Here is a 14,082-nt window from a genome sequence, read left to right on the forward strand (position 1 = left end):
CCGCGCATCCCCGCGGAGCCCGCACGGCCCCGCCGCCCGCGCCCCCGCCTCGCCGCATAAAAGGAGCGGGCGGAGGCGGGCGGCCGGGGGGCCCGGCGCGGACACCGCCTGCATGTGCCCGGGAGCCCCCGCCGCCCGCCCCGCCGAGCCCGCGTCCCGGCGGCCGCCGCCGGCCCGCGTGGGGCTGCCCCGCGGCGCGGAGCCGCGCTCGGGACCCGGCGGCGGGACGGGGCGGCCGCGGGGCCGCGCCGCGGGAGGTAGGGGGGGACGGCTTCGCCCCGCCGTGCCGCGACCTGAGCGCGTGTGGGCGGGGAGCGCCCCGCGCCGGGATAAATAGCGCTGTGCCCCGGCTGACAGCCCGTCCCGGGGAGCGCGGGGCCGGCGGCAGCGCTCGCCCGCCGCCGTGGGACGGGCTCGGGGCTCTCGGTGACTCCGCTCCGTGGTCCTGCTCCTGCCTCGGCACGGGCTGTGATTTTTCTCTGTCTGTCTGTCTGTTTGTTTTTGGGGCGAGCCAGAGCAGTGGAGGACCAGGAGAGCCCGGGTCCAAGCTTTTCACCTCTCTCTCCCCGCAGCACAGGGGAGATGCTGGAAGCGGCGGTGAGTTCGCAGCGCCCGAGAAGGGCGGCGAGAAGCGTGTAAACTCCTGCGGTCCCCAGCGGCAGCCGCTGCCCCGCGACCCTCCGCCGGCCCCTCCTCGCCCCGCACGCCGCCGGCCTCGCCGCCCCTCGTTGCCGCCGGAGGAGTCTGCCACCCCAGCGGCCCAGGATGCAGTTTCGCCTCTTCTCCTTTGCCTTGGTCATCCTGAACTGCATGGATTACGGCCACTGCCAGCCCGGCCGCTGGAGACGCAGCAAAAGAGGTGAGTGGCGCCGGCGGCTCACCCGGGACGCCGGCCGGGGCAGCCCGCGGGGAAGGGCCGCTCTCGGCAGGTGAGCCGCGCTCCGGCTCCGCGGGCACCGGGCGGGCACGTGGGGCGGCAGCGGGGCCGAGCCGGGGGCGCGGGGCCGTGCCGGCCCGGCGAGCGCTCCGCGGGGCTGCTCGCCGCCGTCCTGTGCGGAGGTCGAGCCGGGAGCGGGAGGAGCGGCGTGGACGTGAGCTCCGATGGGAAGGGAGCGGCCGGAGCCCGGGGCAGCCGGGGACGAGAATGCCGAGCGGTAGGCGCACTACCCTCGGCCCCCGCGGCGCGTCCTCCCCCGGGGCCGGTGGAGCCGGGGGGCAGGGGACATCGCTGATGCCGCCGTCGCTCCTGGTCCAGCGGCTCGCGGCTGCCGGGGATCGCTGTTAGCCCGCGCAGTTAGAGTCGCGTGTCCACGGGACGGACTTGGAAGCTGCTTTCCGTGGACGTTTCCGAGGCAGAAAGGCGGCTTCTCCCCTCCATCCTCCGGTGCCGCCGTGCCGCTCCCGCGGGGCTTGGCCGCCGGGAGAGCCGCGGCGGCGGAGAGCACCGTGCCGTGCCCAGCGCCCGGGGCAGGTCTGTGCCGCCAGCTTTGCTGAAAACGTGCAGAGCCCTTTGAGGAAAAGACATAAACGGTGCGTTGGGGCTTCATCGGTTTCCCTAAACGCTGATGTCGGGATGCCGGAGCTTTGAGCCGGAGCGGTGCAGTATGCCAGTACAGCTCCCGTGTGGACGGAGAGGTTACTGCAGCGCCTTCCGGCTGGCAGCCTGGCCATGGCTTCGTCTGTTTCTTTTTTACTTTTTTTTTTTTTTTTCTTTTAGTGATGGGGAGGTTCACCTTATTAAAAATGTTTCATTATCCACATATTCTGAATTATTATTTTCTATCCTTTTTGCTGTTATTTTCTCGGCCATGCATCCTCTTCACATTTCTAAAGTTTGCTGAAAATCAGGTGGCTCCAGCTGCTGAGAAATTTCTGAAAGAATTGCACTCTTAGTGGTATTATTTGGAAGGGGAGGGACTTAACATCTCCAGTGTTAAGCTGCTACAAATAGTAATAAAACTGTGCGAAGAAAATAGTTTGCACTTTTGTGCATATATCTCTTTCAGAGTAGGTGCAAATATGCAAATAAAATTGTAAGGCAGTTTGGTTTTGATGGTTTCCAGAGTTTAATTTATGTGTGTGTGGCTAAAACGATAGCAGTCCTTTAAAGTGACCAGACTATCTGTCCTAACAAAGGGTATACTGTGTCTTTAATTAAATGTGGAACTACTTAGAGTGCTGGCTAGACAGCGGAGGGTGATAGTGGTATTTCTGCTTTACAACAGAGCTTAAGGGCTGCATTGTGGGAGTACTGAAATGAATAGACATCTAACTCAAGTTGTGTGAATTGTCCTCTTAGAAAAACTTAAGCTGGTTTTAATTGATCTCATGTTCACTGATTGATCCTAGACCAATTGTTGTGCTTGTTGAACAGTTGGCTTTTCCAAAGGAGATTGATTTAAATTAGTTTTTAGTTTAATTATTGGATAAATACGATCAGTATTGACAGTTGACTTACTGGCTCTATTTTGTGCTATCACCTATGGGTTTTGTTTTGGGCTTTGAAGAATGCAGTCTTTTTCAGTTAATAAGTATAAAGAAGTAAGCATAGCTAGTTCTAAGCACTGAAAGCACAATCTAAGAATGTATTCAAATTATAATAGGTATTTGCCATGACACATCCAGTCTGAAGTAATGCTTTCGTACAGGACTCAGAATTCCAATAATTTCACAATTTTTCCATATCCCATCTGCAAATAATCAGGCAGTCACTGTGGGGTACTGGCAGTTAAAAGTTCTCTGGCATTCTGTTTTGTCTGTTACATGATCTCAGATGCTCCATAATATCGTTTTCTTAATGAAATACAATTTTTGGCATAGATTAAGTCTCATGTGTGGTAGGAATCAATTACATTCAGTCTGGAATTATGGGCAAATATCATGTGTAGCTGATTTTTTTAAAGCAGCTAAATGTACAATAAACTTTAAGTGTATATGCCTGTACTGGCGTTTGCTTGGATTTGTTGCTGGTGCAGAATACTCCAGTAAAGAAGACTTAAGTAAAACTGGGGAGATGTTCCCAGGACTCCTCATTTACCATCTGCTTGCAATCCTTTCCCAAATCAAGGCTTGCAACATTGTAGTAGAAGCAGAATAATAAAATAAGGTTTAGAAAGTGGTTCCTACCTTGCATTTTGATTTGTGTTTTGTTGGTTAATGTCACTTCACTAAATTTTTTCTGATAAGTACGTAATAATCAACAGGCTCTACTTAATCTACTGCTGCTCTTAGTTAATTTTTCAGCTCATTAGAATATTGCTTTGCATAGTTGGTCAGAACAGAATCTTACTTTCCTTAAAACACCTCACCAAATTCTCCCTCTGGAAGTCACTGCCCTGAGCAGAATTAAGGACTTTTTGCCTTTCCTGCAGAAGATATTTGAAAAGCCATTTAAGGGTTACCTAGCTGAAAGCTTGGTGGTGTAATGTCACAGCTGGTTTAGTCTAATCTTTCCTTTTCTTCTTGAATTGTATAACTTGACTTTTTGTTTCTTTTGTAAGCCTTCTTCAATGAAAATTTATATTTATTTTTCAGATTTCTCTTTAGCAATCATTATAAGATGGGCAGCTTCATGTCAGCATTTCACTGAATATCACAGGGTACATGAAAGACCATTGTTTTTTCCCTTTGAGATGTAATGAAAGCAACTTTTCCAAAGAGTACCGCAAGTTAAAATGGGGGTGCATAGAAATGGGGACTCTCAGGGAGGCATGATGGTATTCTGCAAAAGTTTTGACAGAAGAGAATATAGGGATCATTATAAACAGCCATCAAACACCAGCTGCTAACAAAATTCCCCAAGGGGAAAAAAGTCAATATGGTAGCAGTGAGTGCCTGCATTGATGGGGAAACTCAGGAGTCTACAGAGAGGCTCTCTACAGTTCGTAAGACCAATGTTGGAGCAATGAAAAATGTGAATGGGACACATTCACATAGTTAAACCAGAAGTTGTTTATATCCAAGTACTCAAAACCTGTGGCTGTAAAACCACGGTATCCAAGTACTCAAAACCTGTGTCTTTCCATTTAGTTCCTATTCATGGAGTGTCATGAGAGCTAAGGTGAGTACTTATCTCCTAGATGATTACACTGTTGTTAGAGGTACATAAAAGTGGAATACCTGTGGCAATGAGTGACTAATGAGTGACAGTGGTGATGGCAAAATATCCACAGGTGGAAACAGGAGGAAATACCTGGGACAGGAAATTTCCCAAGTGTTTCTCAGACCTCAATATAGCTTTGTGCAAAGCATTTATTGAAGAATATGAATGTATGGAGGGGCACATTCACTGGGTTCAAAATTATGTCAATTAAATTTTTATTATCTTAATATAAGACGGGAATCCTGACTATAAACCTGTTATTATTATGGGAAATTGTTACATGGATTTTCAACTAGAAGAAAAAGCTGCTTGGATATTGGGGATTGTGATTTAGCTTTCCTATCAAGGTATTTACCTGGGATAATCTTGGAACCTGTCTCAGCTGGATTGTATGGTCAAGCTTTGGGAAAGATGGATGATTTAAACATTAGGGAAAAAGAAACTGTTGGATATACTTGACTGAAATAAATACCACATCTACTTTTACAAGGACTGTACTAGCTCCTAAAGAGTAATTTATCTCAAAAAAAGTCATACTACATGACTTTTAACGTCTAGCATTATCCAACTATTCTAGCTGTTAGTAGCTATCCTCCTCTCTGAGGTTGAAATGTGTTGTGTTTGAAGGACAGTTAACTTTTTTATCTGCAGATTAAGACTTAAAATTCTATGTGGAAGCAGTACTTTGAGATACTTTTTTTTTTTTCTCAGGTGTGACATTAAGTAATTGTAACAGAACCTGAGAAAGAACTGAGTTGTGCTAACACAAGTGGTAATTTTCCAGGCTTATGGTCTGGAGACATGCTTTGGAACATAGCTTCTGTTCCTCAGACCTGTACTTAGGATAGTTATTAATCATTCTTTATACATACATTGTTACTACAGCAATAGAATATCCTAACTCTGTAACCATTGAAAAGTTACAACTTTTAAACCATTGGCTATTTACACTTATTACTGTCTTAAACTGACAGAAATCAAAATTTCTGTGTGAATGACTGAATACTAAACTAGCTAATGATGCAGTCAGTGTTACTGAGGATAAGCAATGCTCAAACAGATTGTGAAGATTTGCAGGAGAATGCTCAAAGCACTAAGAGCAGGATTCACTGTCAAAATAGACATCTAAGGTTAGGTGTTTGATTCAGCTTCCCAAAGTTGGTTTTTAGTGCTGCTTATAATATTTAAAAGATCTACTTCTGGGCTTGGTATGTACGTGACTCTCTTTAGCAAGCAGAGGCTGGGCAGGACATCTTGGGGCAGGTCCTGTGCATTTGGCACCTTTGGGTGTCCCAAGACCTGTTATTGGGGAAGCTAGAATTGGGGAACCTGTTCTGGCACAGTGTTGGGCTGTGTGTGTTTTTCCTTGCCTGTATCCACCCCTTTAGGTCCCAGTATGGGTCACTTGGGTTTAGGATGCTGGGCTAGATGGGTGTGCCTGATCAGACCTTGAAGTCCGATCTTTTGTGTTAAAACCTGCTGTAAGATTTACACTATGATGAAGAGCTTAGATTTGTATGCTTGATAAACTAGTTTTAACTGTATATTTTCCCCTTTTAGGGGATGGAGGGGATTTTCTAAGGCTTGGCTGAAAACTCTCACTAAAGCAGCTCAAAATGCATGACAGATACTGCAAGTGAGTTTTTACTCTAATATAGGGACATTATAGTGATAAAAGCAAGAATGCAGTTTCTCAATTCAATGTGTCATTTACAATATACAGGCCAGCATAATTACTATGTTAAAGTATATTAGTATGGTGTTGTTTACATAAGCTGCTTTTAAAAATATGGAAAATATGAAATTATTTAAAAGGTAGAAAGTGGAAGAGGTGTTTCCTATTAAAATTCAAAGAAAAAAAAATAAAGGACTGTTTCTTCGTTGGATTTTTTTCTTTCTCTTGCTCTTTCTGCCAAGACTCTTACTACCCCATGGAGGCCTGCATTTAATTTCTGATAATCTAGCTTTTTTTTTAATACCAAAAACTTAAGCTAACTAGAGGGACTGTCTAGTTAAACCTGCAAATCATCACAGGCTGAAAACATTGCCCAACTTATCATACCTCCAACTTGAAAGCTTATTACTCACCATAACATCCTTTCCAAAAATGTATCCTTGATTTTGAATTCTTGGGTGGGATTCATATGACTACAGGTAACTATCTGGACCATGAAGGTCTATGTGTTCTTTTATGATTGATCTAGTTGGTGCAGTCCATCAAACTGTTGGTACAATTTAACTCATCCCATGGTACATGCCTGCCTTTGATCAGCTAAAGCATACCCCTAACTAAATAAATATAAGATTACTTGATTACCTTTATCTGTAATTGAAGTGTAGTTCAGCTGTATATGTCTTTAGTGTTAGCCCCTGAACTAAACTGAAATCAGCCCTCAATGAGAAAGGATCCACTACCGATATTAAAATTAAATGTTGGTACAGCTCTTAAGCTTAAGAGATGCAGTCCCTGAAAGTTCTAAGCTCTCCTGTATTAGAAATTGATTTAGTTTCAGGTATTTTTAAATAAATTCAGTTCCTCAAGCATGCCCTTTCTTTTCACCTCAAAGTTTTGTTCAGGCACAGTTGGAGAACCTTCTGTATTTGTCTAGGCTCCAAGTATTTGCTAATCCTTTTCTTAGTGTAGAGCATGACTTCATAAGTATTGGCTGTTGGTAATGCACAAATGTAACAGCTTGATCCTTTCATCATGGACTGCTTTAGAAACTGAAATTAGGTGCTGCCATGGTTTGTATACTCGTTGTATTTGTAGCACGCGTTTAGCAGAGGTAATGCTTTGGTGTCGGTGAGGTGCTGCAAAGCAGTTTTGTGCAAGAGGAGTAAATCTATCACTTTTTGGGACAGCAGTGGTGGGTTTAAACCCATTCCCAAGTTATTTTTGGTGTAGAAGATGGAATAGACTTGGTGTGACATTTTGATACTTGGATTCTAGCTAATACACCTTAGGAAGGGAGGTGTTGAAGTGTCAGTTGGATCTTGCTGGTGAGCACCATAAGGAGATGCAGAGCTCTCTTTCCTGCCTACTCGATGGCTTTGTCCAGGCAGCTCCACCCATGAAGACCACTTACTGGTCAGACTTCAGTGTTACACTTGTTGAGTTTTGCATATCTCTGGGCAGTAAGGTCCCTTGTATGTATGACTTGAATTCCAGCTGTGCCACTTTACTCTCTCTGTGTGTGGCTCCTGTCCATTTTTGCTAGTACTTTTCAAAACTCTGAGGAGAAATGAAGTTGAAATGGATCAGAGTGGTGGTCTCTGCAGTGTTTGCCCCCAAAAGGTAGATGGTGATACAACACAGTGTCAAGCACAGGAAAAGCAAGAGTGAAAGCATAAGTTTGCCAATACTCTGATGCCACCTTTCTGATGAATTTGCTGCAGTGGAGGGGGTGGGTGGGATGGAGGAATTAAAATAAATTGGTATTTATACATAATACTATTTCAAAATACCTAATTGGTGTGAAACCCGTGTTCTGAACATGGAATGGAGATGACAAGTGTAACTCCTGTGAAATGATGGAATATGGTATTTTCCTCTGTAGATTTTCCTCTGAGCCTAAAAGGATTTGAGACTTTAGTTGTATGTCCTTACTTTGGGATTTCTATATCTTAGCACTCTGATTTCAAAGAGCTGCACACATCTCTGACCTTTGCCTGTCAAACTGTGGTCCATGGAGCAGCTGCTAGCATCTTCTGGATGTGTAGAGATGACACTGTCTCATCCTTGTGTTTCTACCTAAATACCCTTGAATGAAACACTCCAGTGAACTTGTATAGCTCTGCTTTAATCTTATCCTATTTTGATGCAAGTGCTTGTTACTTAAATTCAAATTTAAGCTTAAATTTTTTTTTAGGGGACAGCATATGAAAGATTGGCAGTTAAATTTTCTGAAATTTCCTCTTGTTTGTGGACTTGAATGTGCAAACTGTGAAAAGGATATAAAAGAAGGAATAGAACTATAGTGTGGGGAAGAGATTGAGAGGCAATTAGTATTTGAGGTACCTTGATTATCTGATCAATGGGTGGTTTTTAAGATCCCATCTGTTAAGATCTGGTGAGAAGTACAAAAACCCTTCATGTTCTTTGTTTCAGTAATTAATCTGTTATGTATTTCTTTTTGAAATACAAATTTCAGTAGAGCCAAGTACTTGATGTATCTCTAAGATTTCGTCCTTCTGTGAGGAAATGTTGTCTCCATTCCTTCCTTTTTTGTTGATTTTTATGGGATGGCCATAAGACTGTAACTAGGGAAATGTAAGCAATTGCAAGTTACATGCAAAATATTTAGAAGAGGTGTGCAGTTCTGTAATTTTGTTTCAAACACCACCCTCTCCACCCCCCACACTTTCAGTGGAATTATGTGTGTGATTTGATAAGGATAATGGCAAATCTCATGTACAATTAACATAGATCCAAAAATGAAAGTACTTTTACTGTGATTTTCTGTTTGTAAAAATATGTTTTCTCTCTAGGATTTAAATCTAAAAATAATCAAAAGCATATGGTTTAGGGACTGAGTATCAAATTTACCTTGCAGAAAATTTTGTCTATTTTTTTTTTTTGAGTATGGTCAAGATTTTCCCCATTGTGATGAAAACCAGACCCAAACATGGATGTAGTGAGGTGGAGGAAGGGACATGGAAGATAAGTAATGTTTGTGATGTTGGCTTTTAGGTGTTTTTTTTTTTTTTTTTGATCACTGGACAGTTGCATGAGCACTAAATCCAAAGTACACCATGTGCAGCAATGAAGACAACGTTTGTGCCTTTTTATCTTGGAAGACTTGCACTGCTTTTACACTGCAAAGGGATAAGTGTATTTGTGTTAGAGAATGGCAGTGCTGCCATAAAATAAAAACTTCCTGATCCAAGCACATTATTTTCTTTTTGGAGTTGAAATGCTGGCTGAAATATGTTGCACACAAACATATACTCTGCAGTAATGTATGGTCTTCTCAGCGTATGGTTGCCACCTTTGGAATACCAAAAGAACCCCAAACTGGCCACATCAGACAAATGGCTGTTGTGCATCCACAGATGAATCTGCACGTGTATAGCAGCCCTGACAACACCCATCACATCCATACGAAAACATTATGGGCAAGATGGAAACAACTGAAACAGCAGCTGTGCTTATTAAAGATAGATGTTACTGATTTGCTCTTCTTTCTGGAATTACTCAAAAATTTTGGTAGATACCATATGTTTTTATTATAAACCTTCTAACTTAGACAGTGTTTCCACTGCCAAGCATGTGGCTGTGACTCTTTTGAATGGGCACTAAAGTGCCATCATCTTTTGCTTTATCTATATTGAGATGGTACTTGAGCATCCCAGCTGAGCTGAGGCCCTGCAGTGCTGATCCTGCTGACAGGACAGACTCTGAACTAAGGTCACCAGAGCAGAAATCAGAAATCTGTCCTGGATTCCCTTCCCATAGCAGACATGTTCTTTGCCCCTTCATGTGAGCTAGTTCAGCCTTGGTTCATGTCTCATTTTACACTATGCACACTAATAATGTGATGGGCTTGGGTTCAGTTTTGACTCAGCAAGAGTAAGTGTAAGCTGGCACAATCACTTTGCACATGAGGTTCTGTTCACAGCACAACACAGCAGCTGCTGATTTCAGTTTTATTAAAGCTTTTAGCAATTATTGTACAATACTTACAACTAGCCTTTGATCTGAGATGTTTCAGTCTTGCAAGAAATGTAAACCTAAGCATTTCAGAGAGCATTTGCTTATTTATTAGTTGGTATCAGGTTATGTGTTTTATTTTCACCGGGGACATTCTCAGGAGGGGGTTCTACCTCTGAATTTGCTCTCCTATCTTCTCCAAAATGGTCAGTGCTCTCTCCCCTGCTTTGTTGAGTGCAAGGAAAGCTGACTCTCCAAGGGACATCTGAGGGAAGGCACCTTTTGGAGTAGGGTAGTTGTGTGCCTTTGCTGTTGTGATGTACTCCTGTGGCAGCAGGACAGTTCTTCAACTTAAGTTTCTTTCCTGGGCCATGCAAAATATGCCTGGCCTGCATGCATCTGTCTTGGTCTTCTTTAAGTTGTTCAGCAAATATTGATTGTACATGGGTACAGTAATTATTATACATTATATGTTTGGTTTTACCTGACATGGTTCAGTGTTGGGAATTCTGCCTCCCTGGTAAGAGGGTACCTTCAGGATATCAGAAGCACATCTATCTGTTTTGTTAGTCTTCCCACCTGTAAAGCTTGTGGTTCATATGTTCATATGTATGTTCATATACATACTCATCATATGTATATACCATCCATGAAAATGGGAAAAGGAGATAAATTCCTCCTTTCTGTAAATGCTAAGCAGCTTTCCAGTGTGAAATGTTATGGCAGTAGGGATGTAAATAATGTCAGTATCTAATTGAAGTGGTGCTTCTAGACAGGTGCTTTAGTTTCCAACTTTATTTCTTACAGCACTATTGCAATATGCTGGAATGCAGCATCTTTGCTGATGCTGAGATGACACTGGGTCATGATTACTCTTTTTAGCTATAATGAAACTTGCAGAATTCCAAGTAGTTATCATAATTCTTTTATTAGTAGCAGAGTTTACTGAATTTTGTCTGTGGCCTTCAAAGTTGTTTTGGAATTCAGTTTTAGGAAATGCTTATGGCTGTAGTTAGAAATTAAAATGAGAGGGATCTCCAATATTTTTGTAGTGTTTAAAGTTGCTTTTTTTGTTTTTCTGTAAAGCTTACTTTGACCACTTTACTCTGTTTTTTTGCTTGTTTTTCTTTTTTTTTGGTTGGTTTGGTTTTTTTCAATGGAGATTCTTATAGAAGTAGCAACTATGACTTTCTTTGATGCAAAATGTGTGGTGTGAAACTGAGAAGAAAATCTGCAAAATCTTATATTTAGGTGAACAAAACTTGTAGACCACCTAGTCTAGTGCTGTACCGATGTGAAATAGTAAAAATATATATACTCCTTTTGAAGGATCAGGTAAACAAAACTGACACATGGAGAAGAAGAAGAGGCATAGAATAACCTTTATATTAGTGGGCAAAGTTGGGCATCTGATCTGTAGTTTTGATTCTCAGATTCATCCATATTCCCTGGATTATGTAGCCCCTCTGTGCTGAGGGCATGTACTTGCAGAAAAAAATTATTTTCTCCATTTCAGATTAGTGTTCAGCCTCATCTGTATCTCTTTGAGCAAAAAAGACCATTTTTTTCTGTTGGTGTTCTGCATTTGTGTTGTACATGCTCTATCCATCTCTTTTGCGTGGTGTCTGCAACCCAAGTCAGAGACTTGTGTATTATGTCAAAGGGAATCTAGTTTTGCTCAGCTTTGAGTACAAGAAGAGGATTATACTGTCTGTTCTTCTGCTAAAAATATCTTGTTATTTGCATCTCGTGCCAGCAGTATTCTGGAAAATACCCAAAACCCGGGGGACATCAAGAAGCTGGAGAAATCAAAAGAAACCTCACAAAGTTCAACAAGGAATTCACAGCCCTGCACCTGGGAAAGAGCAACCCAGACATCACTGTAGGCTGGGGGGCAATCAGCAGGAAAGGAGCTTGGCAGAAAGGGCCCTGGGGGACATGGTGGGTGCTGTGCTGAGCATGAGCCAGCAATGTTCCCCTGCTGCAAGGAAGGCTCCTGGTGTTCCGGATTGCCAGCAGGGGATCATTCCCCCTTAGCCAGCTATGGTGAAGCACAGCTGAATGCTGTGTCCTTCTCTGGGCTCTTCAGCACTAGAGAGAGTTCAACGAAGGAACACAAAGATGGTGAAGGGACTGGAGCATCTCTCCTGTGAGGAAAGGTTGAGAGAGCTGGGACTGTTCAGCCCCGAGAAGGCACAAAGGGGTTCTCATCAATGAAGCTGAAAGGGAGGGTGCAATTAGGTCAGGGCCAGGCTCTTGCCTGGTGCTCAGTGACAGAACAAGAAACAATGAGCACAAGCTGAAATACAGAAGGCACCCTCTGAACATCAGGAAATACTATTTTACAGTGCAGGTGACTGAGAACTGATATGTGTTGTCCAGAGAGGTTGTGGAGTCTCTGTCCTTGGAGATACTCAAAAGTCATCCACATGTGGTCCTGGGCATCTGCATTAGTCTGGCCCTACTTGAACAGGATAATTGGACCAAATGGTTCTTTTTGCCTCCAGAAGTTCCTTCCAAATTCATCCATTCTGTGAAAGATAGTTTGGAAATATATTGGGTACCTGGCTTGAGCCTGCTTTTTTCTTTTTAGTAGTAGCCAGCTGTGGAAAGGAACCAGACAATTCATTCCATTTAGGAATCCTTAGGATAAGTGACAGAATCATGCATAGTTGCAATCCCTTTTATGTTGTTGGAATACTAAAATCAACCCAGAGAAGATTCTTGGTATTTAGCAGTAGCACTGGTTGTCCTAAAAATGGGATTCTATGTCCTGGTGATTTTTCATCCCACGAGTTCCTTGCTCCCCCATTTTTCTTCTCTCAGATATTTACAGATAACAAAGAGTGTACTTTGAATGTAATAATTAAGATACTAGACCTAACTCTGGTCTCCATCATTTTGTTGTAAATCTGAGGGTGATGTCAATCTCTCTCAGGCATAGTGGATATTCCTGAGATTGTGCTTGCTCTGGGATATTGTTGTCAATTTGCTGATGCTATATTTGAGAATTCTTTATTTTAACTCTTTCATCAGACTCCTGGAAAAAGTCTTGCTGCTTTCAACTTTTATTTCAGTTATTGTAATTAGCTATGGCATCAATATGTAGGGGTTTATTTCAGCTTTGGAAGAGGGCTTTTCTCTAACTGCTTTCCAAGCAGTAACTAAGTGAAACTGCTGCATATTGAGCCTGATGTAACATGAGGCTCATTGGGTAAAATAACATTAGTCTGTGCTACTTAAACACGCTCTGGAAGGCTTAAGGAGGAGAGGAAGGAAAATATTTGAAGAGATCAACTGGATGTGGTTGAATACATGTAATGTCACCTGAGAAGGATTAGAATTTGCCAAAGCTTGACCTGAACCAAGACCTCCGTTAGGGCTTGTGTTCCTACCAGATCAACTACGGTAGTTTTGCTATGCACAGTTCTCTACCAGCAGTCATAGAGTGAAAGAGTCCAGTGATTTACTTGGCTTCTGTGTCTCAGATGTAGTAAGTTTAAAAAAAATAAAAAGGTCTCAGTTTAACATTCCTTCTCCTTATTAGCTGCAGCTGGCTTTTTCTAATTACTAAAGTCAACATTTTTTTCATCTGCATTCTGTTGCTTTTATCTTTGCTGGGAGCTCAGTGTATGCACTCTAGCTGATAAGCAGCTACACGTGTAGTTCATATCCATGGATGTGGACAGCTTCAAAAAAATACATGCACTGACACTTCCAATTCCAAGAGAAGACCCAGTGGAGTGGTTGGTAGCAAAGGTACCTCATCCACCATGGTATTTGCTTTCTGATTATGTGGTGTTAGCAAACCCAGTGACCTTATTCTTAATAACATGATTACGGTGATTGTGTCTTTGAAAATCATGTGTTCTTCTGTTTTGTGATAGTGCTTTAGAGTGCTCAGAGTGTTTTCCCATGTACCTCTCTGAAGTGATGGGCGTCTCTTAGAGGTGTGGAAATGGAGTCCAGGGGTTACAAAATGAAATAAAAGAGAAAGATAATTGGGGATGCTTAGTAACTGAAAAAACAAGTCACAAGTGATGTTCTTGTTTTATCAAGTCTGCTACAGAATTGGGATAGGGGTTGAAGAAAATTAAATGACTGTTGTGCCAACATTATGCAGCTAGACAGATGTTCACCACAGTAGGCCCCTATAGCCATTCCTGCTAAATCTGAAGTTTGACTACTGAAAGGTAAAGCAGGTAAAGTAGGTAATACTTCTACATAGCAGTAAAAAATTACAAATTTTAAAATTAAGATTATAGAGTTTTTTAGAGGAATTACTTAATCTCATCCTTCTAGATATAGACTTGAGTATCACAGACTGGGA

The 14,082-nt window shown here is 42.7% G+C and overlaps 1 protein-coding gene across 2 annotated transcripts in view; it reads left to right on the forward strand.

Annotated features, from left to right (window-relative positions):
• The first annotated feature begins 235 nt into the window (after window positions 1–235).
• Window positions 236–14,082, forward strand: part of RSPO2 (R-spondin 2) — a 104,912-nt gene continuing 91,065 nt past the window's right edge. The window contains exons 1-2 of one of the 2 annotated variants that reach the window (XM_054517283.1): window positions 236–257; window positions 573–859. In XM_054517283.1, coding sequence (XP_054373258.1) covers window positions 766–859 — 94 coding nt within the window. In that variant the 5' untranslated portion in view covers window positions 236–257; window positions 573–765. Of the gene's footprint in view, window positions 258–349; window positions 860–14,082 lie in introns of those variants that run through there. The other variant, XM_036379116.2, reaches the window with a different exon arrangement.

This window comes from Molothrus ater, chromosome 1 (assembly GCF_012460135.2).
Source record: "Molothrus ater isolate BHLD 08-10-18 breed brown headed cowbird chromosome 1, BPBGC_Mater_1.1, whole genome shotgun sequence".
Lineage (NCBI taxonomy): Eukaryota > Metazoa > Chordata > Aves > Passeriformes > Icteridae > Molothrus > Molothrus ater.